At 42.0% G+C, this 27,161-nt stretch overlaps 1 protein-coding gene across 1 annotated transcript in view; it reads right to left on the reverse strand.

Moving 5' to 3' along the window:
* The window catches only part of PPM1D (protein phosphatase, Mg2+/Mn2+ dependent 1D), a 37,280-nt gene extending 13,699 nt beyond the window's left edge, over positions 1 to 23,581 (reverse strand). The window contains exons 1-3 of the mRNA XM_073315483.2: positions 22,890 to 23,581; positions 13,190 to 13,418; positions 10,448 to 10,572 (exon numbers count right to left, since the gene is read on the reverse strand). Coding sequence (XP_073171584.2) covers positions 10,448 to 10,572; positions 13,190 to 13,418; positions 22,890 to 23,352 — 817 coding nt within the window. The 5' untranslated portion in view covers positions 23,353 to 23,581. The remainder of the gene's footprint in view (positions 1 to 10,447; positions 10,573 to 13,189; positions 13,419 to 22,889) is intronic.
* Positions 23,582 to 27,161: the final 3,580 nt, after the last annotated feature.

Below are 27,161 nucleotides of genomic sequence, written 5' to 3' on the forward strand. Positions count from 1 at the left end.
TTCTCACAAAAACTTCCTTTTAACAGCTGTACCACTTATATGATTGCCAAAGCATGATCCACAGTCACATAAAATGCTTCAGTTCAAAACAAGAGAATAACTGTGTAAGTTAATTTGATTTTCTCTTCCCTTTAGAAGCACACAGATTTCTATGTAGGAGCTTTGTCTCTTATCAATTCTTCTCTTTTATTCCTTGTGCCTGTTCAAGATTTAATCTCCTCATTATGCACAAACAGAATGGTCATTATGCTCACCATATACCACATAAGATATTCTTTGATACAGAGAAGATGTTTTATACTTAAAGTTAAAACGGACAGTCGTAAGTTACACACCCCGATACTACACCGATTATCTTCGTTTCAGTGCACGTGAGTGCTTGCATGTCACACCCACATGCCCAACTCCACCTGCTGCCCTTTCTGAAAAACAGCAGAGTAACAACAAACAATAAATGATCCTGCTTTCAAAACAACTGATCTGGTCTCCTGAGCATCACATCACCAGTGTCTTGTATCAAGAGCTAAATGACTCCCAAAAATGGAATAAGCAGACAGCTCAGAAGTGCTACATCAAGACCCATAATCCAGAAGACAAGACAGTACACGGGGTTCATCACTTGATAACATCCCTCCTAGACAACTCATTGTGGATCCAATCGTGCGTGGTGCTGAGCACTCTCAGCTTCTGTTGGCTTCAGTGGGAGCTAAAGGTGCTCAGCATCCTGTAAGCCCTACTGTGAAGGGGTGAAAGTTTTTAATTCAGAGGGCTACGTCCAAGTTGAAATTGAAGGTGGAGGAGAGAATTTGGCATTGCCAGTTGGAATGAAGCAAGCCCCATTGTGGCAATTACTATGTGTATTACAGCAGCATCTAGAGGCCCAATTGACAGCGATCCATTGTGCTAAGCATTGTATAAAACACACAGTACGAAGAACTCACAATATAAAGTGACAAAAGACGTATGACATTTGTCGTTCCCAATTTACAGACAGGGAACTGAGGTGCAAATAAATTAAGGGACTTGCCAAGGAGACACAGGAAGCCTGTGAGAGCACACCAGAAACTGAACTCAGATCACCTCAGTCCAATCCAGTTTCTTAATCATAATAAGCCCATCCTTCCTAGCTACTACACAAAACTCTCCAATACCATCAGTCTTTCCTATAGCAAGATTGGATACCTCTAGCTAAAACAGAAGTTGTGTGCAGAAATCACTTGGTGAAATTCTATGGGCCATGTTATGTAGAATGATTCCGGCGGTCCTCTTCTGGCCTTTAAATCGATGCATCTATCGCTAACCAAAAGCTATGAAGGGCTAATCACTTGCTTGTCTAGATAAATCAAGAGAAGAAAAACTAATCTAGTAGTAGCAACAGCAGGTGGAAAGTTGGTCTAGAAAAGTTCCAAAGCTCATCGAACTGGAGTGGATAGACTGGTCTCCAAGTGGTGTTTTGCTAAGCATGTATATTTTGCCAAAAGGAATTCTTTATCACAGACGGTTTGAAACCATTTTCCCTAACATTATTCCTCTGAAGGTGGCCACTCAAATTCACTATGGGAGTACAGTTGAAGTATGTTAACCTTGAAATGCAATACTATTAAATGCATCCTAGCTGTGAAGCCTTCTAGCTGAAAACCTTCATAGAATAAGCAAGAACTGCATACAAAATTACAAGCGAGTCGAGCAGCATTACCCTGTCATAAGTGACTCTGACTTAATGGATAGGCCAAATGGAGCTTTGGATACGACTAGCTGAGAAAGGAGGAAAAACCATCTGCATTTTGGTCCTCTGCCCTGGGGAAAACCCCATAAAAGTATATTCCAGACCCAGCTACACTTTCCTTAGACTAGGGAGGAGAAAGCAGTCCTCACAAATGGTGTGGAAGGCAGCCAAATGCATTCATACGAAGTCTAAGTTTGGTGTGAGAGAGGAATAAGTCCCAGGATAGAAAAATGGATATTTTGGCTTCTTTTGTATGGACTGCCTGCCTAATTACTATAATTTGGACCATAACACCACACAACAAGAATTTTAAAAATATTCACATATTTACACAGCACCTTTTTGCAATCCAGCCCTGTTTTAATCAGGACAGCAAATAACATCAAACTGAGCAGCACATCAATACTATTAATGGAGTAGACTGGGGGACCTATCATCCACCTCCTTCCCCACCCTCAAAAGAGTCCTTCCACCACATCCACCAGCTTGTTCACTAATCAGGCCGGCAAATAAATCTTGTTCTCTTGAACGATCTGCAGCACATCATAGAGAGTCATACAGTTCACCTCAGCTATGACAAAACCTTACAAATCCTTGCACCCTGGGCCAGTAGAGACCAGGCATATCACTGGGGTGAGGCAGTAAGGTTTTTTTTTAAAATGGTGTAGCGCAGGAGTGCTCAATCGACAGCCCGTGAACCGTACATGGCCCACCAGAACATTTCATTCGGCCCATGGCCTGCTTCAATACAATATACTAACAGCCAATTCATTAGCATTTTGTCAGCATGGTTACAGCATTTTAGCTTACACAAGTGTGTAAACAGACAATACGGTACATATAAACAACCTATCTAAATACATACCAAACAAGCAGAACTTAAAATATAAGTCAATACAGGTGACTTTAAAGCTTATTAAAATATGTAGAATCTGTCTGGCCCGCACAAGGTGGTGCTTCGGTTTATGTGGCCCTCCTGTGTAATAAGGTTGGGCACCCCTGGTGTAGCGTATGACAGAGCGTAAGCCCATGCTTCTTAGAGTTGCTGCACCGGCAGAACACGAATGTCAACTGTGTATTTTCCACTGGCCAGCGGGATCTTGCAGCATCTACCATAGTGCTGGTGAAGTGGCATAAAACTAGGGAAAATAGCAAGCTTTATATAGAGAAATCTATGCTCCAATATTAGAAAGAAGGATGGCAGATAAGATACAATTATGCAGAGGTAAAATGCACAATTCTCCCTAAATAATGAGTGCTTTACAAACATTAATTCAGCAGCTTAGTAAAGTAGGCAGGTGCCTCCTTTTACAGATCGGGAAATTGAGGAAGCAAGGCAATAGGACTTTCCCACAGCCATGCTAGCAGCAGAGCCAGTATCAGAAATTAGGAGTTGCAGGCTCCCAGTCTCCATTCACAAGACCACACTCTATTTTTGTTCTTAATTAAAAACATGTGCTGCCACATGCTAAACAATTTGTTACAAATCCTGTCACTCCGGAGTCTTATGACGAGGGATTTTTTGTGTTTTGGGGAAAGGTGACCACTCCTATCTCTTCCAGCAGATCAAATCATCTGACACTGGAATAAACACTCTAGAGCAAGTTTCCAGGACAGAGGCTGAGCTGGTATGCATGTCTATACAACAAGCACAGTGCTGGTGCTTAGACTACATGAACATAAGATGATTTCAGGCACACTTCACAAAAGACATTCCCTCTCTACTGAGTAAACATTTAGCCTAAAATACCAACTCTTTTTATGCACTGTGTGATGTATGCGCCTAAATCAGCTTATTTTTGAAAGTATTAAGCAGTGTATTCCCTCTTACCTGGTTTGTTCTATTTTTGGATCACATTTTAGAATCTGCTTGCATCCAAACTGTAGCCAGGAAAGTAGTTTTTTTTTTTTTTTAAAAAAAAACCTGTTAGTTTATAATGTACTCAGACTTCAGTCCAGTCCCCCATCCCTCTCAAAGCAAAACTTTGTTACAAAAGAATTGCTCAAATCAAACCTTTTCCTTACATTTCTGTAATATGCTTTTGTATTTAAAAATCAACTTTTAATTTTGAGGGGGGAGAGTCTACTTTAACAAGTCACAATGAAAAGCAAAAGACAACCCCAATTTCATTTATCCCACAATAACCTTTTAATTAAACTTATATCTAATAGATTTTTGGCCTATCAATGCAAGCAAAGGAGTTGCTCAGAATTTCTTCTTCCCACTCCCAATGAGGCAGCATTACTACGAATTAAATCTCTACAAGGATTTGTACAGTAACCATATAACTCATTCAGGCTCATCTGCAAATGGAAAAAGGATTTGTCACTAAAACTAGTGGCTTAATAAATTTCTTAACTATTTCTCCTATAGCCACAAGGGGGCATCTTTACTGCAGTCTCAAGGGGAAAAAAATCATAAAAGTGCAGCATAACGTATTTTTACAAGATGGAAATAACCTAACCTATTAAACTTACTCCAGGAAAAACGAAGGGCAAGGCTACCAGGAGGCTACGGCCAAGAGTATGCAGGTAAGTTACATAGACGCCAATAAGGCATAAACCCTTTTATTACACCTGCAGGACAAACAAGACATAGGGATGTACTTAGCTGGATGCAGGTAGCATCTAAAACTGAAAGATCTGAAACAAAAGGGGAGGGGGGGGGAAGAATCGAGAACCCAAGAATTATTGGGTCAACCAAAAAAATAAATAAATGAAAAAAGGTTACAAACTATGATGTGGAAATGGGAGGAGGACAGAAAGAAGTGAATATGGAAGGCTGCCTTGTGACTTTTGGCCTGGAATTGCATCCCTCAGTGAGCACGAAGGTGGCATTTCAGATCCCAGAGGGACAGCCACTTCTCTATAGTATTTTGGCCAGCTGCATGAATAGAGAAAAGTGAGAACACAAGGGGGAACACAGTGGCCAAAAATGGAGATGATTCTGTCTTTAAAAATAACAATTATTGTTTTAAGTACAACTTCAAGGAAGAGAAAGAGTCACGCACAGGGAACTCCAGAGACAGCTAGAAGGAAAAAAATTCTCTTTCAAGGTAAATGGCTCCACATGTGCTCCACCATGAATCATATAACCCAAACAAGACAGCACAGACTTGTCACCGGATAGGAGCTGAAATGTATATTCTGCAATTTATACAGATATCTATGCTATTTTCTTCAACAGAAAACTTTTTGGGGGGATTCCACAGACTGATGAAGGACATCTCTAGGACAAATGCTTTTTGACAAAATATTATAAAGATATTGCAGATTTATTTTACATTCACAACATTACCTTGTTGTTTTAAAATGTCCGGAGTTAAATGAAAGAGTGGAAATAGCCCAAAAAGTTAGGGTTGTTTAGTGTTACCTTCACCCTAGAAAGTTTTCTTTTTTCTTCACTTTCTTCCTTCAACTTAAAGATGTGCACGCTTAAAAGAGAAGATTGTTCTTGAGATAGAAGGAAGTGCTAATTTCTGCTAACAATACATCTTCAAATAATTTGGACGTCTTTACTGTGAATCTATAATTTAGGGGGCTTATATAGAGTTAAACAGAAATGCAATAGGAATCTTTATCTCCTGATGTGTAAGTGTGTACATGCAAATACAAGCAAATGGGTAATGTACTCAGGTTTCACCTCAGGTGATCAATCCTCACACTATTAATTAGGTATTAAGATTCTTTTTTAAAAAGTCTTATAAAGGGACAGTAGGCAGCACTCTGGGCTATCATCAAATAATAGTTTTTACCACTTAGTCTCTTATCAATAGAATCTGGACAATGTTTTGCAATCTCTAATGTTAGTATGCATCTACATCTTAAACTGCAATTTAATAGGACATGGCATAAAGAATAATCCTACGTACGAACATATTCCCGTAACCTAAAGAGCATACGTGTGAAAATTATGCCCACTCTGCACCGTAACTGATTTTTATTTTTAACAGTTCAATTAACATGAAAACTAAATCTTTATACTAGGACCTAATTAGATAATATGAGGTCAGCTAGACCTGCCACCCAGCGTTTCACTGCATGCACATGAAAAAAAATGTACAAGACAATTCTGGCATTCAGTGAGCTGCTCTGACATGCCACTCCTATGTAAGTAACTCTTTAAGAGCCAGCATTCTTGTAGATATTATGCAGTTAGTGCCCCAGTATATGCTGCATCTATTTTAGGTGTCAGCAGGAATCCTAATGTACTTATTAAAATTAGAGTCAAGCCTATGCAGCCACCCGAAAAAAACCTGGCTTTCCTAGCACACACATACCAAAATTATAAACATACATACATACAGACACAAGAAATCACAAGGGTGGACTTAAAGTGGCCATGTCAAGTAAAGAGTTTAACTATTGGGTCCCCTTAGTACAGGTTTCACTGTTTATGAAGTAGTAAGAGAACTATTCAACTACAATGAACCAAGGCCTCTCACACTATGTAATTTCGCTGACAGTTGCAGATTTTGGCTCTGGACCAGTCCCTCCTGGGGACAACAAATGAAACTCCTACAGAAAATAAGAACTGGGTTCAGACCCGAGCCACTGCCCCATCAAGAGACTGCCCACAGGATTTGAAAGGCTCTCTCAAGACCCACTCCTGCTATGATGCCCACAAGGTATTAGCCAAACAATCTTGGCCAGGTTGTGGAATAGCAGGAGATAACTTATAATACTAGCTAAAGAAATATTCATAAGTATCCAGTTGTGCGCATAGCCGGCCTATACAACTGCGTGATTTTATGATTGCCTTCATCTCTTCTCCTACCGTTGTTATACTCAGGCATTGCTTCCTGTTTCAAATTACTGTGTAAGCTGTTCAGAGCAGAAACCACGTCCTTGCTAGGTTTGTGCCTAACATATTAGAATAGGGCCCATATAGAGATTGGGGCCATTGGATGCCACCAAAAAACAAAGATAAAAACAGACCAGAAATTTACTTCAGAATTATTTCTTCAACATTGAAGCTAACTACTTCAGTTCCTCCGATTGAGCCAAGTACATGGGAGCAAGAGACGCACCCCTGTGCTAGCTACCAGGTACCTGCCCACTCACCCATAGAACACTGAAAGACAGTCATGTTTGTTCACAGCAGTCGCTGCAGAAGCTGGAAGCTAATGGGTTAATGTAACTTTGATAAGGAATGTAATTGAAGTGCTACCCATCTGGCAACCTTTTAAAAGAGAAGGAGAGGCAGGGAAATCTATTTTACCACATGTGTTCCGGAGAATGGCTATTCCGGAGAGACTAGTCTGCTCTTTGAGATTTCTCCCAAAATGCCATCTATGAGCATGTTCAGTGGAGTCTTTGCAACACTATTCCTGAAATGGGAGGGGCTTGTAATAGGAGTGGCTCGTAAATCTACAATGGGGAAGTAGTGAGTATGGATCATTTGACACAAACATTTTGTTCTGCAGAGCAAGTGCTTAGAAGACCCAACTCCCATCTGGGCCATATTGGTGGTGCCACATTTTGAGGCCTCCCTAGAAATCTGAGGTGTTAACAGCTTCAGAGGGTTATATAGTGTCTACAAATAGCCATTACAAACCAAACTGGGCACAATCTACAGTAAAGTGGGTTTTTTCAGAAGAGTTAGGTACAAATATTTATGTTTAAATTACAATACAATATTTGCACCTCTATAGCATGTCCTTAGAAAATCAAAGGGCACCTTACATACATTTACATAGCAACAAGAGCACACTAGGCTCTTTACAGAGAACTAACTAATTAAAAACTTACACATCCCATAGAGGGGTTTATAGGATACAAATAGATTATTTCATACATTACTTAATTACAGTCACCACTGACGTGGAAAGCAAACGCTGTTTAAAAATATACAGCACCACTGTGTAGTTCAGGGCAGAAGGATAGTGTGCCCAAGTAAAAGAGCAAGGGAAATTTGGGGGGAATTAATTTCACCAGGATGGCTCATATACTGTGCCAATCTCATGTTTGCTGTCCAAATATTTGTTTTTCTATGGCATTGGCTATATTTAAAATGTTCACTGCATTCCTTACAGTGATCACCAGGTTTAGAGAATGAAAATCAATAGATCATCAAAATTAAAATGTCCCCATTTCCATATCAGAATAAAAAGAGATTAAGGAACAGACATGAGCTGCAGAAAGTTGGGAAATCTCATTAATCTCACTGTGAAGTGTTAGAAGAGCAAAAGCTGGGAACACACACAAGATATAATTACCTTGTCTGTATCCAGAAATTTGCAGTCTGTGAGCAGATGCACTTCTGTACCATTGCCTGCTAGAGGCAGATTGGAATGCCTATTTAACAGACTGATGTCCCCCTGGCAAAAAAAATTTGGCCTAGACAATCATTTAGCTACCTGTACATCTGGTATCTATATTTTATGTTGCTGGCATCCTGCAAAGAATTAGTGTAATGTCCAAATCTGGGTACAGCGGAACCATTTGTTGTACTTGTAACTAGTGAAATTGACTACAGTGCTGGTAACAGAAAAGTATGTCAGGGTTAACCTGGTTATTAGTGTCAGAGCAAACTGAATTATTTGGGAGGCTTCAGTGCATGAAGTGTTGGTGCCAACCAGAGCAGCAATGCTGGGAGCTAGCCAAGTGGTCGAATGGAGCTTAGTAGCATGAATATCAATGATTTTAGTTGTAGTAGGCCTTGTGTAAGCAGCTTGTGAGGCCAGCATGCCCCTCACAGAGTCAAATCCTGTTTCCAAACTGAGCATCTGTGCACCATCTGGGTCCTGGGAAAAGGAGCACAGCTGCGTTCCTTCTCCCAAGAGGTTAGCCATACCTCATGCATGAAGAGGATGTTAACCAAAACACTGTCATTCAAGCCAGTGTAAACTTGGCATCTTTAGGTCATCTAGGGACATCTTTTTAAAGATCCAAGCATGCTGGACTTCGAATACAAGAACTGCTACCATAGGACAAATGTTCTCATTTTCTCCTCTCTTGCACCCAGACTCTCCAGCAACCCTTTCCATCCAGATGAGAATGGTAAAGGCCACAACAGGAGCCTAACAGGTGGATCATTCCCTGAATCCCCATCTGCACATAGAAACTAGCCAAAACCCTTTTGTCTGACTTGCTGAGAGGAATCAGACCCAAACACCATTGGACCTTCTGGAAAATTCACGTGACCAGTTCAAAACCCACAAAAAGGAAGAAGGAAAGGGGAGAATGAACCTTTAACTAAATTAAAAACTCTTCTACAGTCTCCAGAGCAATACACACTCACTCGTAGAAAAGAGAAGCAAGTGCATGTTTGGCTAGTTAACTGGAGTGCAAGACTGAAAGTCGCAATTCCTAGGTTTGTTCCACAGCTCCGCTATGTCTCCTAACCTTGAGCAACTCACTTAACCTCTTTGGCTCTGTTTTACCAGCTACAAAACAAGGATAATGTCTCCAACAGGGGTTTTGAAGCATAATGAACACTTGCAAGGTGTTACATAGAGACTACTAATATAATTTAAAGAAGAGCCGTGTTACTTTTTCGCCATGTCAAGCCATGTTCTTTACCTGATCCCTCATCTTGCTTTCTCCACACCCCAAGTTTGCCACATGATACCTACACTTGCTATGTAATTCAAGTTAGCGTGTCTGTTATTGTCACACAAAAGAGCAATATCACTTGCTCTTAGCATTGGACAGTTTCAGGTGAAGCACAGACAGCACTGACTTGTAAGCCAGTGGCAATATTACTAAGCAATTACTACGTGAGATACCACACTTCTGAAGCCAGACTGCCTCACTGACAGCCTCTGCTGGCTGGTTGAGGAACAACGATGCAGTCATAAGAGTGCTGACCAACTATCCCAAGAGGAGTGAAGTCATGGTACTTATGCATAAAGAAGCATGCTGTGGCTCACCACCCTAGGAACATTCTAGAAAAGGCCAAAGGGGGGGGGGGCAAGCTCAACATGTAGAGTGGAGAAGTATAAGCATGTGATGAACAAATCCATATATAGAAAGGTTAAATATGACTGGTTAAAGGTTTGTGTTATGTAACTTGTTATGCAACTGCCAAGTGCTATAAATAGCAATGGGAGGGGCTCCTTGCTGGAGGGACTCTGGCTGATTTTTGTACCAGGGTCTCTCCCTTTGTGCACATTGAACAAAGTCTTGTTGAACTGAATTGAATTGAAGACCCTTGATTCTGCATCTGACTTGGTTTTTATTGGGAACCACAAAATCCCAACACACCAAAGGCAAAAATATATATGTAAAAATATATGGCTAAGTCTTATAGTTGGCAGTAATTCTTCTGTTATTTCCTGGGACCTTTAGGTGGAAAATAGTAGGCTTCAACAAAGGGAAGAATCAGGTCTCTCACATTTTGCTTCAATAATGCTGGATATCACCTCATCAAGCATTCTGGAGTGGTTTCCATTTATTTCAACAGAGAAGACTCAGCATGCCCCTCCAGCTCACAGACACATACTGCCTTTAAGGGGAAAAAAAACTTGTGTTGAAGTGAAGAAGCCAGCTTCACAAGACTAACAGGGATGCACGTCCTGTATATCACAGGGGAGAGCTTTCACTCACCCATTAAGCCAAACCCTCTCCAGCTCTATTTGGGAAATCCTCTGTTCACACTGCTCGGGTGCTCTATATGCAAGGACATCTTCCCTTCTATAAAAAGATACCGCGGCTTGTTTTGTGGCTTCAACATTTAGGTATCTTACTTCACCGGTGCTAGGCCTGGACACCACTTACCAAGCGCTCGTGCCACGGCCAGGAATGGAATCTGGTCAATGACTGTACTCCTCCGCACAGGGCCATTGTGAGTCAGCCGAGGTCTCTTCCAGACAACCCGATTTACACCAGACTTATTGATCACACTAGAGGTATTAGAAACAAAGGGGTGTAGATTAAAAAAAACAGTTAGTCACAACCCAGCTGACTTTGTACGGTTTAAGTTGCAGAAACAGTTACCCCAATTGCATATGGAATGAATGCTATGACCTCGGTCAAGGCCTGCAGTGTAGACGCACCCTTCAGAACACAGTGAGATTGTGATAATTTGAGGGTTTTAGCCCAGCTTTGGCAGACAAGGCAAAGGGGACTGAAAGAAAGATGAAAAGCTGTGAGGATTTTTGGCTTCCTGCTGATCATCTGAACGCCACTAAATGTCTCCCCCACATCAGAGGAGGAGACAAACTGAAAGTTTATTCCCCTGAGATGCTGGGCTGCATAACATCAATGTCAAACCCCAAAGGGCTGTGTTATTTAGGGTTCTCTCTCTCGTTTTTACTATCCGCTGTGGCTCTGATAGTCAGCAGCAGCAGTGAGTGGTTTAAAAAAAATTGAAAAGAGCCACCTTAAACAGTCTTATGTAGAGGTTTTCTTGCTAGAGTAGCAACAGGAGGCAGAAATAACAGAACAGTCATCATCTGCTCTCAAGCCTGAATGAAAGAAACAGCTCTACATTTAAATTTTAACACCTGCTCTCAGATGTTGGGCAGTGAGATTAGTTCGCACAAAGTTATTGGGGACGTGAAGGAGAAGCCATGCGGAATAAGAGGCTTATTTTGGTGAGCGGCAATGAGCCATATACCCAGAAGAGGTACTGGGAAAAGGCACTGGTGCAGCTTGCTAATAAGCTTACTCTCCAACAAGCTATGGACCAGGCACCAAAGCTAGCTTCACTTATGGAATAGCCATAGGCAATTAGACACTGAAAAGCTATGGAGCAGCCTCCAAACTCCTTGTATGACATTTATTCCAGGTGGAACTCCAGGGACTTTGAAGCCCTTACATCAGTGATGAATTAAGCCCCATTATTGCGTGGCATGTATGTGACATGCATAGCAGGAAGGACCACAGAGACTATGTCCTCAGATTCACCATGCTCATTTGGAACCCTAATGGCCAAATCTTGTTAATGTTATTTCTGCCTGGAAGAAGATCCCATCCCACGCTGACATTTAAACAGATTTTTAGCAGGGAAGCTTTCTTAATTTGACTAGCAGATCCAATTCTCCTCTTCTCCCCTCTCTCTCTCACGGGAAGTGAAGATGTCCTGCAAGCACAATCCCACTATACTCCTGACAAGTGGCACATGTCTCACAGTTCTGGGAGTAGCTGGGCAGTCTCTGCCAGTTTCATCACCAACTCTGGGAAAAGCTGGAGGACCACCAACAAGATGACAATATCAATCCCCACCACTCCTGTAAAAAAGGAAATTCTAGGAGTTGCCCACTTGCAACTAGGAACTTCAAAATATATTCCGTGTCCTTCAGCCAGTGACAGAAAAGCACATTTGGAAACCTGTAACATCTACAGGCACTAACCTAGTGAAACAGCAAGTTATCATTTCAGAAACCTCTTATCCCAAATGCAGCTAGCTGATCTGCTTCCACCTGCTAAAGACACAAATATCTGAAGGTTAATGAGCTGACAGGGTTCTTGAGTGAACGATGTCAACAGGAAAACCTTCAGTGATCTCTGCATCTGAGCTGCTAAAAGAAGGGAATGCTGCCCATCCATCTGGTGCAGTACTGTTGAACAAAAGAGCATAGGGCTCCTGTGAAGCTGTGCCAGATTCGAGCCCTGAGGTTTGTTTCACAGCACTGGTGGCATCTGACAAGGCTTCCTGCTTGCTCCCCTACCTCTCAGCTATAGGGAACATGCATGACTGCAATTTGACTCCTTCTGGGATGTTTTAGCATCAGTCAGTTCATGGAAAAGAAACCTAAACTCAGCTTTGGCAAGAAGAGGAGGTAGCAATGTTCAAATACTATGACTTAACGTTCAGATTTACAATGTTTAAATATACATCTATGTCCTGTTATTAATTTGTGATGTTAGTTTTCTTTAAAGAAAAGTCTTGCAAGGCCTATTCTACAGCTGGCCTTGTTACCTCAAGGGCAATGTAAAAATGCATCAGAAATTTTACTTTTATAGAGCAGATAGATCCTAATTAGATATGGAAGATACCATCTTCTGCCAGTACAGGGTACTGTATTCCAACTGAGGCCTTACCAACTGCAAAACTAATACTACGTTGCTACCAAAACCTTAATATTTTCTTCATTTGCTAGAAAAAGCGCGCTACAGCTCATAGTTAATATTTACATGGAAAGACAAATTTCTCTTTCAAACACTCTTAAGCCAAGGAGAACAAGGTCAGTCAGCAACCACCCCTTTTTTCCCCTCCCACTTTTTTCAAAACCCCAAATATACTTCTCACTTTGGAGATTTCATTGGGCTTCCATTCAGAAATCAAAAATCATCCCACCCCATAAACGTCCAGCAAAACGGCATTAGTACCAGACACTAAAATAACACAACTACTTCCCCACAGCAAACCCACTGGATAGTCAGAGCCCAAATGGTCGAAACACAGAAAAGGTTCAAACAGCTTCACTGAGCTGTGTGAATGCACAAGTAGACTTGAACCCAGGACAAGGACAGTGAAAATGAGAAATTGAAATGAGAAACAAAACACAGAGTTACCTGCCCCCAAGCCCTTCGATTCTCTCCTTTTCTTTTGGAAGTTCAGGCTTATGGTCCTGTGTCACCTCCACAGCCCTAATAAAGTCGTCTTTAGGGTCATCCTGGACTCCCAGCACCACTCCTGAATCTCCAACATGCGCCACATACATCTTTGACCCACGGATAATTACCACACTGGCGGTAGTTCCTGATGTGCTTGGGAGGCCAGTCATGGTCTTCGGCCACTCTGCTGCAATGAGAAATAAAAGCTACATTTTTATTCCTGAAACTTGTAATTAACTCCCCCCTCAGGAGATTATTAAAAAAACCCCAAGATATTACAACTACCCGAAGAAAAATATTTTGCCATGATGTCAAGAATGGATTAATAAGTCATATTGAGGTCAAATCATGCCAGCGTCAGTCAAACTAGAAACTAAGTGGTTGAAGAGGTGTTTCTTCTTCATCTGTTTCAAGCCTTACCACAAGTCACACTGAAAATGGCCTTCATAGTCTCTGTCTGTCTACGTTAAATAAAACCCACAGATTTTAGCACAGTTGTTAATTTCTATTCATGAAGAAACAAAAACCAAGGAAGTAGGGGCATAGCAGATCCAGAGTAAGGGGTGTATCAGAGAGGTCTGAATAAATTACAATGAGGTGCGTGTATGACCACATTATGACTGGTTCAAACCAATACCCTCAGGTCCTTCCTTTCTAGGAGCATAAAATTAATTTACCTTCAGATTAAAAAATAAAAAATAATCCAAACTGAGATCAGAATACTGAGGTGAGATTTTGAAAGGCATCTCCCAGGGTTTAGTTGCCTGACTGCTGCTGGAGGAAATAAGTACACAAAATAAGAGATGTGGGTGTTAGTTGAGAATACCTCCCAAGATTCAGTGAAGCCTAATGTTCACCTCCCTATTAGAAGTTGTAGGAGTGTCAGATAATTCAGGTCACTTAGTTGTCTGGACATTGCAAACCCTTACAGGGAACAGAATGACTGCCTTTATATCTATGCGTATTTGGGTTTTAAATATATTCTGAACAGTGGTTCAAAATACATTGTCTATCTGCATCACCCAGGAGAAATTATTTACATGTCCACATTGAGGACAGAACTGCACAGGCTTCTTATGGTAGCTATCCCACAGCCCCATGTAAAACTTACTACCCAAGACGTACTCCTCCAATTCAGACTTATTACATATCAACACTGGCTTTTCCTCCTCCCCTTCCACATTAAATTCAAACCTCTTCACATTCAATTCCTGCTTTATCTCACTGTCACCACTCTGCCCCTGCCAACATTTATTTTCATCTCCTCCTACGCTCCCCTCCTGCTCCAAAAGTTGTGCCCAAATTTCTCTCCTAACTGCTCCCTTTGTCTACGTCATCTATGCTCCTGATTTTTTCCTACAGCCCATTTAATGTTTGGGGCAGCCCCCCAGTTAAGATACACCTAGTCCCACAATCTCCCTCCCTCCTTCAAACAACATCAGATAGGTCACCTTTCCATGAAGCCGACTGTCAACAGCAACCTCATCTTATGCTTGTTCTGCACTGCACCTGCTCGTGTCTTAGACCATAAACTCATCAGAAAAGGCATTTGTTTCTCTGGCATATTTTATCTATTGTACTTTACCATTTACAAAGGTTACCACTGAAGAGTCTGCATTTCCCATAGTACAGTACACTCCACTGCAGTATATATTCCACATATCAGAAATACCATAGTATAGTAAATACCCTAGTACAGTATGTACTTTCCGATGGCATCCACTTTATAACAGAACATGAAGAACCTTATACACTTATTTAAGCAAACAAGCGTCAGTAAAGTGAGGATGAGTTATCTTCAGGTTCCAGCAATTTCACAAACCACTCAAGACAACCATGCTCTTTGTTGCAGCCTCCATATGTTCTGGGATGGAAATGAAAACATACAGCAAGATCAGCATATTAGGCCTTGAAACCAGGTGTTTTAACCTGGGAGAATTACATCATTAAAAGGAAAGAATCCTCACCCCCTCTCATCTGAGCCCCCCAACCCTTCTCCCCAACCACCTATCACCATAATCCAACCTCCCCTCGCTGGTGTCCCAAACACCTCTTCACTTACTCCCCCCATCCCTCCACTCCTTCACCTCCCAGCAAGCATTCACATGTCTAATTTATTTTATTTTCAAAAACAGTTTGATTGCATATCCCCACAATTATTGTTTTTTAAAGACAGATTTTAGCAACACGCCTTCAAACCATATCAGTTCAAGGGCAGAACTGAACATTGGCCGAGGGTAGGTCAGGATCAAGAGATTCTGCATACCCCCTTCAGCTGACCAGCTGCAACAGAAACTGGCAGGCTAGAAAGCCTTCTGGCTACTCCGTGTGCACAGTAATCCATCTGGTGCATAAAAATTTGGCCGCGCTTAACTAGAGAGCTAAACTCTCTCCTTAATACCATTTGCAATTTTGCTCCCCCCAGGGATACTGGGTGCCACGCACTCTCTAGGGGTAACTCTCGAGCAATTAAGACCCTTGTGCCAGGATTGCAGCCCTGGTAGAATCCATGAATCTTAAGAAAAGCTGCTTCCCCCCTCCCACAAGGAGGGGGAGCTGTACCTCAAGAACCAAATTTGGGGCACTAATCCTACCTTTGCCCCCATAAGCCACACTGAATTTCACAGGAATCAAAGTAACCATGGAGATTTTAAAGCACTTTAAGAAGTCCAGCATGAAACAGAACACTATTCTAAATCTGAACTGTAGCAGGGCTGGCACCAGTATACCAACAACAATGGTGGAGAAAGGCCCCCGCGAACGAAATCTTGAAGAGAAATATTACTTTGGCCAATATAGACAAAGCCAATAAAACCTTCAGAAGGAATGTGTGGAGGCAGAGGCAGGAAAACAACGTGGGCAGCTGCATTCAAACACAATGCACCAATTATCGTTTTTCTTAGCCATTGTTTAAAAAAGAAAGGTTTTTTTGGATTCTCTCTTTGGAATCAAAATCTTCAGTCAGAGACATGGATAATTTTAAAATTCTTGCCCAGCAATTCTGTTGTTTTAAGGTTATCTCTTGTATAGGTTTAGGTGCCTTCCCACTGTTCACCTTCTGTTAACTGAACAAAAAGGCCTGGAGCCTTCAGACAATAAGGATATGTTTACACTGATGCAGCTGTCTCACTGTGGTGTAGATGCTTCTTCCATTGACAGAAGGAGTGTTTCCCTCAATGTAGGTAGTCCACCTCTCCGAAAGATGGTAACTATGTCAAAAGAAGAATCATTCCATTGACCTAGAGACATCTATACCAGGGGTTAGGTGGGCCAAACTATGGGGCTCAGAGCACAAAATTTTTCAGAGCCCTGATCGCTGTAGTCAGGTCAACCTAGGTTCTAGGTGCAGACCAGGCCTAAGTGTTCTGTACTTCTACAACACTATTCAACAAGGGATCAAACATTACTTTACAAACATTATGTCCCAAGATCCCTAGGAGGTGGACGACTACTATCCCACCCACTTTGCAAATGAGTCCACAGGGCAAGTCAATGACAAAATTATGTCTAGAACCCCAGAGTCCTAACTTCCAGTTGTGTGTTTAGCCAGTAGACATCACTTGAAGAATTAAAAAATTTCACCAGATATCAATTTCATCCCCAATTATTTATTGAACACAAATTGCATTTGACCTGACAGGTGGATCAAAAAGGGCTTTGTCTAACAAGCATGACAACTGTAGATATATTTAATACACTCATAAAATGGTGAGATTGAGGCAGAACTCTGAAATCCTCATTTCCATTTAACCTGTGATTTTATGACACAACAACATAAACTTGTAGGAACTCATTAGCTGCAATAAACCCTTTTGAGCAATAAAGAAGTGTGTTAGACAATCAAATTAGTGTTTATGTAAAATAAAAAGCATTGTAACCAAAATCCCATATTTGTAAACAAAACAGATACAGCAAGAGCACACGATTTTAGGCTCTCACTAAGCCCCACCTATGTCCATCTACATTAAGGGGCTTAAGCAAGTTAAGCCTTGATTTGTTTTAGTGGCGACTACTACATACACTCTAGAATAGGACTTTCTTCAGAGATTCAGATCATGCTATATCGGACTACAAGAGAGATGCGTTTTAACTAGTGTAAACAAATTATTAAAATCCTCTTTGTTCTGTGGGCAAGCAATACATTCAATATCATTGGCCACAAAAAAAGATTTAAAAAGCTGAAACAAATGTGGGGATAGAGTTTATCCATGAGCATTAGCCCAAAATGGATCTGACATGCAGCATTCAGTGACTTGTATATTGTCGGAAACAAAGAACTAAGGATTCTGTTAACATAATACTAGTTTCAAAGAACGCAGACCTGATCAGACATCAGTGGATGAATCAAGATTCCACATCAATTACTAAAAGCTATAGGACTCTGGGGGAAGGCACTTACATGCCTCAAGTTTCTTCTCACTTCATAAAATGAGCGTATCTGCCTACTTTAAAAAAGTGCTGTCATGCTGAACATGTACTTGTAAAAGACTTCAGTTCTGTTTTCACTGGGGTAGGGGAGCGCTGTTAACCCAAGTTAGCTAATGCAAGGTGGATTTTACCTGCCATTTCACTCTGAACCTCCCTCATACTTAGATCATCAAGTTTAAGTTGGCTAATAGACTCCCTCCTCCCTTCATTATTTTAAGACCCAAACGCTGTCCAGAGTTAACAAGAGTAGCAGTTTTAACTCAATTTCCTTGTTTTAACCACTTAAAAACAAAATCAGGCTTTTCATAACCCGAATGCAGAATGGTTGTTTTAAAACATCAATGCAGTGGGTTTTTTTGTTTTTCTTACACTAAACAAAAGGTTCAGGAGTACTCAGGTATGCGCTTTTACTTCCAGAATAAGAACTCTTGGTACAAATTGTTTCAGTGTTAATTCCAAAGCTAGAGTCAAGCCAAGACTAGACAGACCCTCATTTTAATTACTAAGATATAAAGATGTAAATTTCTTTTTCATTCTACCAAACGTAAACTAAAGACATAACAGGTTGTTACAGGTGTGCCTACAACCACAACATCAGATAGTCAGACAAATGATCCTAACTTTTTCTGTTTGTTTGTGGTTTGTTTTGTTTTTTTAAAAGTATGAAACTGTATCCACCACTGACTATACAACTATTCTCATGTGGCCCATTCCCCAGCTAACTCGTGAGCTGCAGCTAGTTATCTTAAAGGATACACTGCAATAAAACAGCTGTGTTAGATAAGTGGTGATTCTCACAGTAATTTCACATTTTCTACAGTGTATAGAAGCCAGGTGCTGACACGCAAACCTAACCACACCTGATCTGGTGATCTGGAACTGAGGCTTAAGTTCAGTATTTGTTTCAGTGGGATCACAGGTCTCAACAGGACTTCAGTAGCCTGCCACCGAGTATTATCTCAACCCAGCAACATGCATCTTTCAAGCTTCCCCCCCCTTCATTAAGTGTACATGTGAAATGTAAGACCAAGTTTCCTTTTGACAAAACAAGTCCAGTGCACTGTGTTTATACCAGACTCCAATATCCCAGATAATCCAATATGGTAGACAAAAGCCATTTTTCCTAAATCAACTGCACCAAGAGCACATCAGTTAAAAGTCACAATGCATTATTTGTTCTGGACAGTATTAGGTTTTCTTCCTGTCCAAAATGCTGCAACAGCTTCCCAAGCCCCTGGTTCCAGCTGCTGCTATCCCTCATTCAAAATACTGTCATGGCTCCCAAATGTTCCTTGTGTCTTCCCTCCTCTTCCCTACCTGACCACTGAGAAGGAGCCTTAGCTCAATTACTCCATCCTAAGAAGTTTACATAAGCGGTCTTAAAAACACACACAATGCATACCAGGGGTCTTAGTAACAATACTTTAAGATTGAGGAACTGTCAATAGGATTCTTTATAAATAGGGATTTTTCTGACAGTTAGAAGACTATTGCAAGGCAAGATCAAAATGACCCAACTTTAAAGGCAAAGTTGTACATCATTAAGTTCACAATAAATTATTGCCCACTTTAACACTGTGCACTAAGTTGACAGTGGTCAAAAGAGGAATATTGAGATGAGACAACATCACACACAATTACATTCACCTCTCAGAATTATACCCATACTGCCTGTAAACAACATAACCTCTCCTACATGTTCGGCAACAGAGGAACAATGAAAAGCTGCTGTTACATCCAAGTAATGTAATTCAAGTACAGTTTTCTCGCTTCTGTGGATCTATAGCCCAACCTTTATATTTAATCATATAATTATATTCTCAATGTTAGCGTCCATCTACAACACCATCACCTGCCTAATAGTTCTAAACTCATATAGCTCTTCCCACACAGTATCAATCTGTTTTAAAAGGAGTTCGATTTTGGGATGTCCTTAACAGCAGAAGACAAATGTGCTAACATGCACTAATACTTTTGGCACAGACAGGCCCCAAATTAGAAGTGTGTAAACTGGTTAACAGTGTTAACAAATCTTCACTAGGTTTTTAATATACAAGGCTACATAAAGTACTCTCCAGTAATGGTCCAGAGCAATTGAGTAACACTATTTTGAACCATTACGGTGACGAATTTTAAATGGGCAAGTTGAAAACTTGTTTGGAGACATGTTAAGACGGGTACCTACTCCTTCCACCTGTGAATATCCTTCAGGGGTTGAAAAGCTAGAAATGTACGCATTACTACTAGTTAGTATTAAACAGGTGTCACAAATATAAATACCCCGCCCCAACTGACAAAACAGACACCAGCTTGGCATTTGTATTACAAAGGAGTGCAGCTAGCCCAGTGTGCACAATAGTGGGGGAAAGGAGAAATTTTGAACAAGAACAGAACAAAACCCTTCTCTTGCAGAAAGGACCTTGTGATTATTTTGTTTTGCTTTCTAAACACATCCATTCAGACAGGTTCCAGGGAATGCAAGTGTTCTAAGCCTGCCATTAAACTACACCTAAGCTAGTTGTAGTCACTGTGTAGCAAGAGATTTAATAAAACAACAAGATGGTAAGAATTGTTTTAATTCTACACACACACACACACAGAGCAAGCCCTTCTTCCTTCCACACAAAATATCACCAAAATCCTGCATAAACTGTGGAACAGTTTTTGTTTGTTTGTTTTTAAATGTGCAAAACAGTGCTAGAAAAACTAACAATGTTATTACAGTTGTGCAATTACACAGTAGAGTATTCAAAAAACATAAACTAACTTTTGTTTCTGGTCTCCCCATGCTCGTTTTCTGACCCTCGGTCCTCGCTGATCAACAAAGCTTTTGCTACAAACCGAAGCAGTTTTGTAATCTGCTTTAATGCTCCTCTACCTCAGCTTTACTCTGCCCACACCCACAAAACAAAGACAGATCCCACTTGCAGGATCTTCGTCGTTGGCTCGGAAATATGGCTTATTGGCTGTACCCATGGACAGTCACTCAGGGTACGCGTACACTACAAGCACGACACCGGCAGCCACACTGCTATAGTATAGTTGCTTCCTACATTGCCGGGAAAGGTTTTCCCCATCATTGTAGTTAACCCGCCGCTACAACAGGCTAGACTGATGGTAGAATTCTTCCATCAACCTAGCTCTGTCTACATTGGAGTTAGGTTGACTTAACTATGGAGTATTTATTTGAATATTGTATTGAATGAAAACCTCAAGTTTTCTTGCACCTGCAGCAAAAGTTAGCAAGTTTGTGCTCCAGAAATCAGGAAGGAAGGCTTCCTGCAGAACTTACACAGAAGTTACAGAACTACCAGCAAGTGCACAGGGCCCTGGCTTTAGCTGTCCTTGAAAACCGTTTAGAACAGTTATACATCAGAAGCTCTGTTTGGTACTCACCAATTGTTGCTCATAGCATTTCCTACACCACATCAATAGTTGGGGTGGGGAGTTTGCATATGCTATGTAAACCACCCTGGGTTACCACACTCAGCAGGGAGACAACTAGAAAACCAGGCTCATTATCTTTTTCCTCCATGCTCTCTCCCCATTGTTTGGGTCCAAATCATCACCATGCTTCCTGTCATGCAAGCCCATAATCTGGGGGTCAGCTGCCACTCCTCTCTTTTGCCTCAACAGCCACTTTTCTCACACCCTAATCATCCCCACTCCAACTATGGCAACCTATTCTTTCAGGATCTTTCCAATACATATCTTACCCCTGAAAACCCTGCTCTGTCCAAAATGTTTTTGCAAAAAATCTCGACTGTTCCTTCAACCATGTCATTCCCTTCACTTCATTGGCTCCCCGCTGTGTTGTGCATGGAATCCTAATTTATCCTGGACTTCAAGGCCCAATATTCACAGCACTCCTGCCTCCATCTTTGACCTGGTCTCATTGTGTGTTCCCTCTCCCTGCCAGCCTTCCTACCCCCTTTGTCTCCATGCTGTCCCATATGCATAAAGCCTCCCCAAACTAATGAATAAGCTACAACCCTCACCACATTTAAAATCCTCCTGAAATTTACTTCTGCAGTCTCACCTACTAGATGTGTGAGGAAACATCACATGCGTGATAATATTGTCACCTAAATCTTTCCTTCTTCTCTTGTATAATTAGGACACTCACATATGTCATGCTGTATTATTAGCTTGTATGGTCTTCAGGGCAGGGACTGTGCTCTTTGTTTTGGAACATACTGGGCGTATTCCTGGATACTCAAATAGTAAAACAAGTAACGAATAATAATCCCGGTTGCAGCAGGCAAGCTTTGAATCCTTCCATCAGCAATCAATGGGCAGAACTGGAGATGGGGCAATTGAGGAAAAATGTCGGCCAGGTCCTTTAGAAGGGACCCCAAATGGTACTAAAAGAAGTTCCCCCTTTGTCTCAGGGCATTCTGGGTAAGGAAAGCCTGGAGATGACCACATGCACAACTTCATAAGATAACAAGATCTACAGAAAAGATTTAGCAGGGGTTCCAGCTTCCATTGTTAGCAAGGCAACACACAGCTTCACAATCACCCTCCTCTTTTATCCCAAGTCTTTACCTACAGTGCATTTCTATCCATCACAATGTCTCCTCACAGCATGGGGTCCTTTCCCTTCCCCAAAAAATCTTTACCAAATGTCTTGATTGAACCAGAAAACCATTCCCCCCCGGCCCTGCGAGACATATTTGCAGCCTCTGCACATGTAGACTGAAACGATAATGATGGGGTTGGTGTCCTGTTTCCAGCAGCAATAGAGGGAAACTTTGCAAGCATGTAACTCACCAGTCTGAAAAAAAAAGGGGGAGGAGGGTTCGAAAGAGATGGCTGAAACTGGGGTGTGTTTCCCATTCTCAGTAACAGTGCATGGAGAAAGTTGGTGGTGTCTTGTTCTCAGTGGAGAATGATACTAAGCTGTTTCCAAATGGGATGACAATAGGAAAGCACCGGGGGATGGGGGGAGAGAAGAGAAGACAGGTGCTGCTTTTTTATCCCGCGGCGGGGGTGCAAATTGGAAGGAACAGGGGGAAAATAGCACGCAGAGAAGTAAAAAGGCGACTGTCCTGCTCCTAAAAGGGGGGGGGGGAGGCGACCACTGCCCAGCCAATTCCCAAATGGGAGAGGCAGCGGGAGAAGCAGGAAGGGGGGCGGCTGCCGCCCCGTCACCAGTTCGATGGGGAGGTGAAGATTAGGAGAGAAGCAAGGGAGAAGTTGAACAGATCTGGCAGCGCCTGTAACTTACGCAGCTTTTTCCACATGGCCCGGTGGCAGGCAATGAAGCCCTTGCGCAGGGCCGCGCACACCTCGGCCGGCTCCGCGGAGCAGAATCCCTTCTGCTTCTTGATGAAACCCCAGAGGTTCTCCCGAGCGAACTGGGCCGCTTCCCGGCCCCCATGCCCGTCACACACGGCGAAGAAGGCCACGGATCGGCGGGGGCACTGGCTGGAGCCGGGGGACTGCTCTTCCTCTTCCGCCGCCTTCGGGCTAGCGCCTCTCCTCCGACAGCTGGCGGGCAGGAGGTCGTGCCTGGCCCGGGACTCGGCCGCCCGCTGGCTTCCAGGCACCGATCCGCCCTTGTAAGGGGGGCCCTCCTCCCCTTCAGCCGGCGGCTCCGGCTCCACCACGATCTGGGTCACATCCTCCATGTATTTCCTGCCTCCCTGGTCGGAGAACACGCTCACCCCCAGCGAGTAGAGACCCTCCATGGGGGGAACGGAGCAGGGGCTGGAGCCGCTTCTCCGACGGTAGCAGGCCCCCAAAGCACAGGCGCGGGGTCTCCAGCCGAGCGGCTCTAGCGCGCTCCCCCGCCAGCAACTCCAGCCGCGGCCGGTGACTATTGTTTACGTTCGAGGCGCTGTTTGGGCATGTCCGAGGCACAGAACGCGGCGCTCATGTAACAATCCCTGATGGAACCCGCAGAACCTGAGCGTTCCGAGGCGCAGCGCCCCCTGCCGCACGCCAGGGCTAACTGTACCTCCAGCTCCACCGTTCGAAACGGCGCCCCCTGCGCCAGTCCCCGACGCAGCCCTTGCAACCACCCTCTGCAGAGCTCAGCGTTGTAACTAGAAGAGTGCCCCCTGCAGCCGCGGGCAGCGAGGGACTGAGGCCACTGCCCGCTGCGCGTTAAAAACTTCTGCTGGTCCTAGGTCCACTTCAGAGGCTTCTCTATAGGGTGACCACTGACCAGATAGCAAGTATGAAAAATCCGGGGGGGAAATAGGCACCTATTCAAGACAAAACCTCAAAGATTGGGATTGTCCCTATAAAATTGGGACATCTGATCACCCTAGTTCTCTATTAAGACTTCCGTTTTAAATTTTACTGGAGATTGCTATAGCACCATAAATGTACAGGCACCCGGAACCCAGAAGTCCTGCCTCTCTCACCTCTGCTTGAACCAGCAGAGAAGACTTCTTCATAGGTAAATCAGCCACATTAAGACACCTCTTTTACCACAGTGGTTAAAATATTATTTATGAAATTAAATAAGACAGACACAGCATCCCCCAAGAAGCTGTCTACAATCCAGAAAAACAAGATCACTTTATTTCCTTTTTGGCTAAGAGACAAATGCAAACCAAACAATTGCTAAGAGGATAATTGGCACTGTAAACATCTATAAACCAATCACTATTGATATCAGTGTCCATCAGTGGGTGAACAGAGCCAATTATTATCAGGGTGTAGCCAGAAAAGAGTACTGCCCCCTTGAAGTGAGTGAAAGAAAGTTACAGAATAATAATACCCTGGTGTCTGTTTCATCCAAGGAACTATTAAAGTCTCACAACACTGCTAAGAAATACGATAAGGAAGTATTACCATTTCACAGATGTGTAGGCACAGCAATTGTTATTAAACACAGATTTTCATTAAGTCAGATTATGCTTTCTAAAACACTTAAGACAATGTCCCTTGCCTTGAGGGAGCACATCATGGGCACACAGAGCCAGGAATAAGATCATAGGACTGGAAAGGACCTCCCAGGTCATTGAGTCCAGTCCCCGCTATCAGACAACCCATCAGATAATCTCATTCATAAATGTATCAGGCTCCCTCTTAAAACTAGTTAGGTTGTTTTCCCCATCTACTATTGAAAGGTTCTTCCAATATTTATTGGGACAAATCTTGCTCTGATTCTGCACAGTATAATCCTCCCTGAAGCCAAATGGATGAATTGTACAGGTTGTAGATCACAGCAAATCCCAATTCCTGTTGCTAGATTTAAACCATGAATTAGAACCAAGCAGACTAACTCCCATTCCTGGGGTCTCTGTATATGCATACAGGTTATTCTGATATTTGTGAAGCTCACCAAAACAGGGAAAAGTCAAGGGGAATATCTAATTCATTATGATAATTAAAAGAACCAGTGGTTTACGAATTCCAAGATGTTCCTTTTTCCCCCCTTTTCATCCTGATGAGATGTCATTTTGTACTTCCAAATGGAATCCAACATTTCATAATTTGTTGGTGATGTTGCATGCGGGCCAAATTGATTTATGTCTGGTGACTGGAAATATTTATTAAATATTCTATAATCAAAGCATTTATCTCATACAGATCATTTTACCAAATTAGAGCAGAGTGGGTGTTTTTTTGTTGTATAACAGCCACACCCCAAATTTGTAATTGGACACACAAAAAATCCCAAAACAAATGCTTTAAAATATCTTGGGTGTGGAGCTGCTGTTGATTATGCAGCGTGCTAAAGTACATTCCTATTTGGTAATTTGTTCTTGTATTCTTATAGACTTCAAAAAAGCTCAGTTCAACCCAATCAGATACAGTAATCTTGCAGTGACATAAGCCTGTATACAAAGGGTGTAGAGAAAGATGTTGGTTTCATGAAGACTTATTACCTCAGCCCCACACTTCAAGACCCAAATAGTTTGCATACATCAAGTGTAATTAACTATTTCTATGCGCAATATATGCCCATATGTATATATTTCCTTTTCCTAAAACCCACTGCTCTTAGTTAAAATCAACAGGAAAAGAGCAGAGAAATTTCATACATATAACCCCTTACAGCTAAAGTAGTTGGGAGGGTTGGTTTGGGGTTTTTTTGGTCAACAGTACGGGCTCATCTGTAGGAAAAAGCTGCACCAGTTTAACTAAAATTGGTATTTAAACCAAGATAGTTAAACTGACACAATCGCCTGTGTAGACTGTTATTTTTGTTTAAGACTGGCTGATTGCGGTTTAGTTTAAACAAATTCCTTACATATTTAAGTAAAATCAAAATAAGCCTATTTTAAACTGAAATAAGAGCATTAATATTGCCTTTTATTCTGATTTAACTCAGTTTATTTAAAATCCCATCATAAATTAAACTGTTATAACGTCTCACGCAGACAAGCATTTGGTTTTATTCCAGTTTAAACATGTTTTATTTTGGTTTTAAGTCAATTGAAGCAAGTTTAAGCTAAACTCAAATAAGTCACTCAACCCGAAATAAGAGTGGCCTTGTCTTCACTAAGGAAAAAAAGGTGTCTTTTTAGCACATGAGTTAAAATCCCAGGGTAGACAAGGCAATTGTAGTTTTAACTTGCTAGCTGGTTGAGGTAAACCCTAGGCTCCTCTGTAAGGAGATGTTAGCTAATACATGTTAAAAGTACACCCTTTTTCCTAGCCCTGGTCTATGCTTTAAACTTAGGCCAGGGTAGCTACAGCACTCAGAGACTGTGGAAAACCCTCACTCCTAAGTACCATAGCTATACTGACCTAACCTCCGGTGTAGACACAGTTAGGTTGAAGGAAGAATGCTTCCATCAACCTAGCTCCAGCACCTGGGGAGGTGGTGTTCCTACAACAATGGAAAAACCCCTTCCATCATTGTAGGTTGCATCTACACTACGGGGTTATGCTATAGTTATGGCACCGTAGCTATGCAGCTACATTGCCACAGTGTACACAGACATAAATGAAGGCAGGGCTAGTTTCTACACAGGGGTTTGCATCAGTTAAAGTACACTGTTTTAAAAAATAGATTTAAATTAAACCAGTGCAACATCGGTGTTTAGACAAGGCCTAAGGTGTGCTCTGACATTTTGTGGTCAGATAACCTAGAGCACTATTGTTTTAGCAGCTCAAGCCTGGTTTACCTATAAAGTTTTCTGGTAAAACTTGCCTTCTGTCAGCATGCATCCACCTTCAGTTTTGATAAAACCCTATACTTCTGCCAGCAGCATAAGTTCTCTACCAGCACAATGCCTGTGTGGACACTCCGTGAGCTGTACTCCAACAAACAGCCCCCCAGCAACAATCCCAATGCCACTGTCCCCACAGCAGTAACCACCTTTGTCAAATTTTTGAACTCCTCTACCTAGGGGTCACAGCAACCAGAAGCTATATACATACACTTTTAAATCCCCAGCATGTTTTGGAAATGCCTTTCTTCCTGCTAACCCATCTCTGCAAGCACACAGGTAAGACTCCATGTAAAGCTAAAGCTAAAACTGCAGCAAAACCTTTTGCTTCTGCCTGGTCCAGGAAAGAAATCCTGGATTTCCTC

This window comes from Lepidochelys kempii, chromosome 17 (genome assembly GCF_965140285.1).
Source record: "Lepidochelys kempii isolate rLepKem1 chromosome 17, rLepKem1.hap1, whole genome shotgun sequence".
NCBI classification, from domain to species: Eukaryota; Metazoa; Chordata; order Testudines; family Cheloniidae; genus Lepidochelys; species Lepidochelys kempii.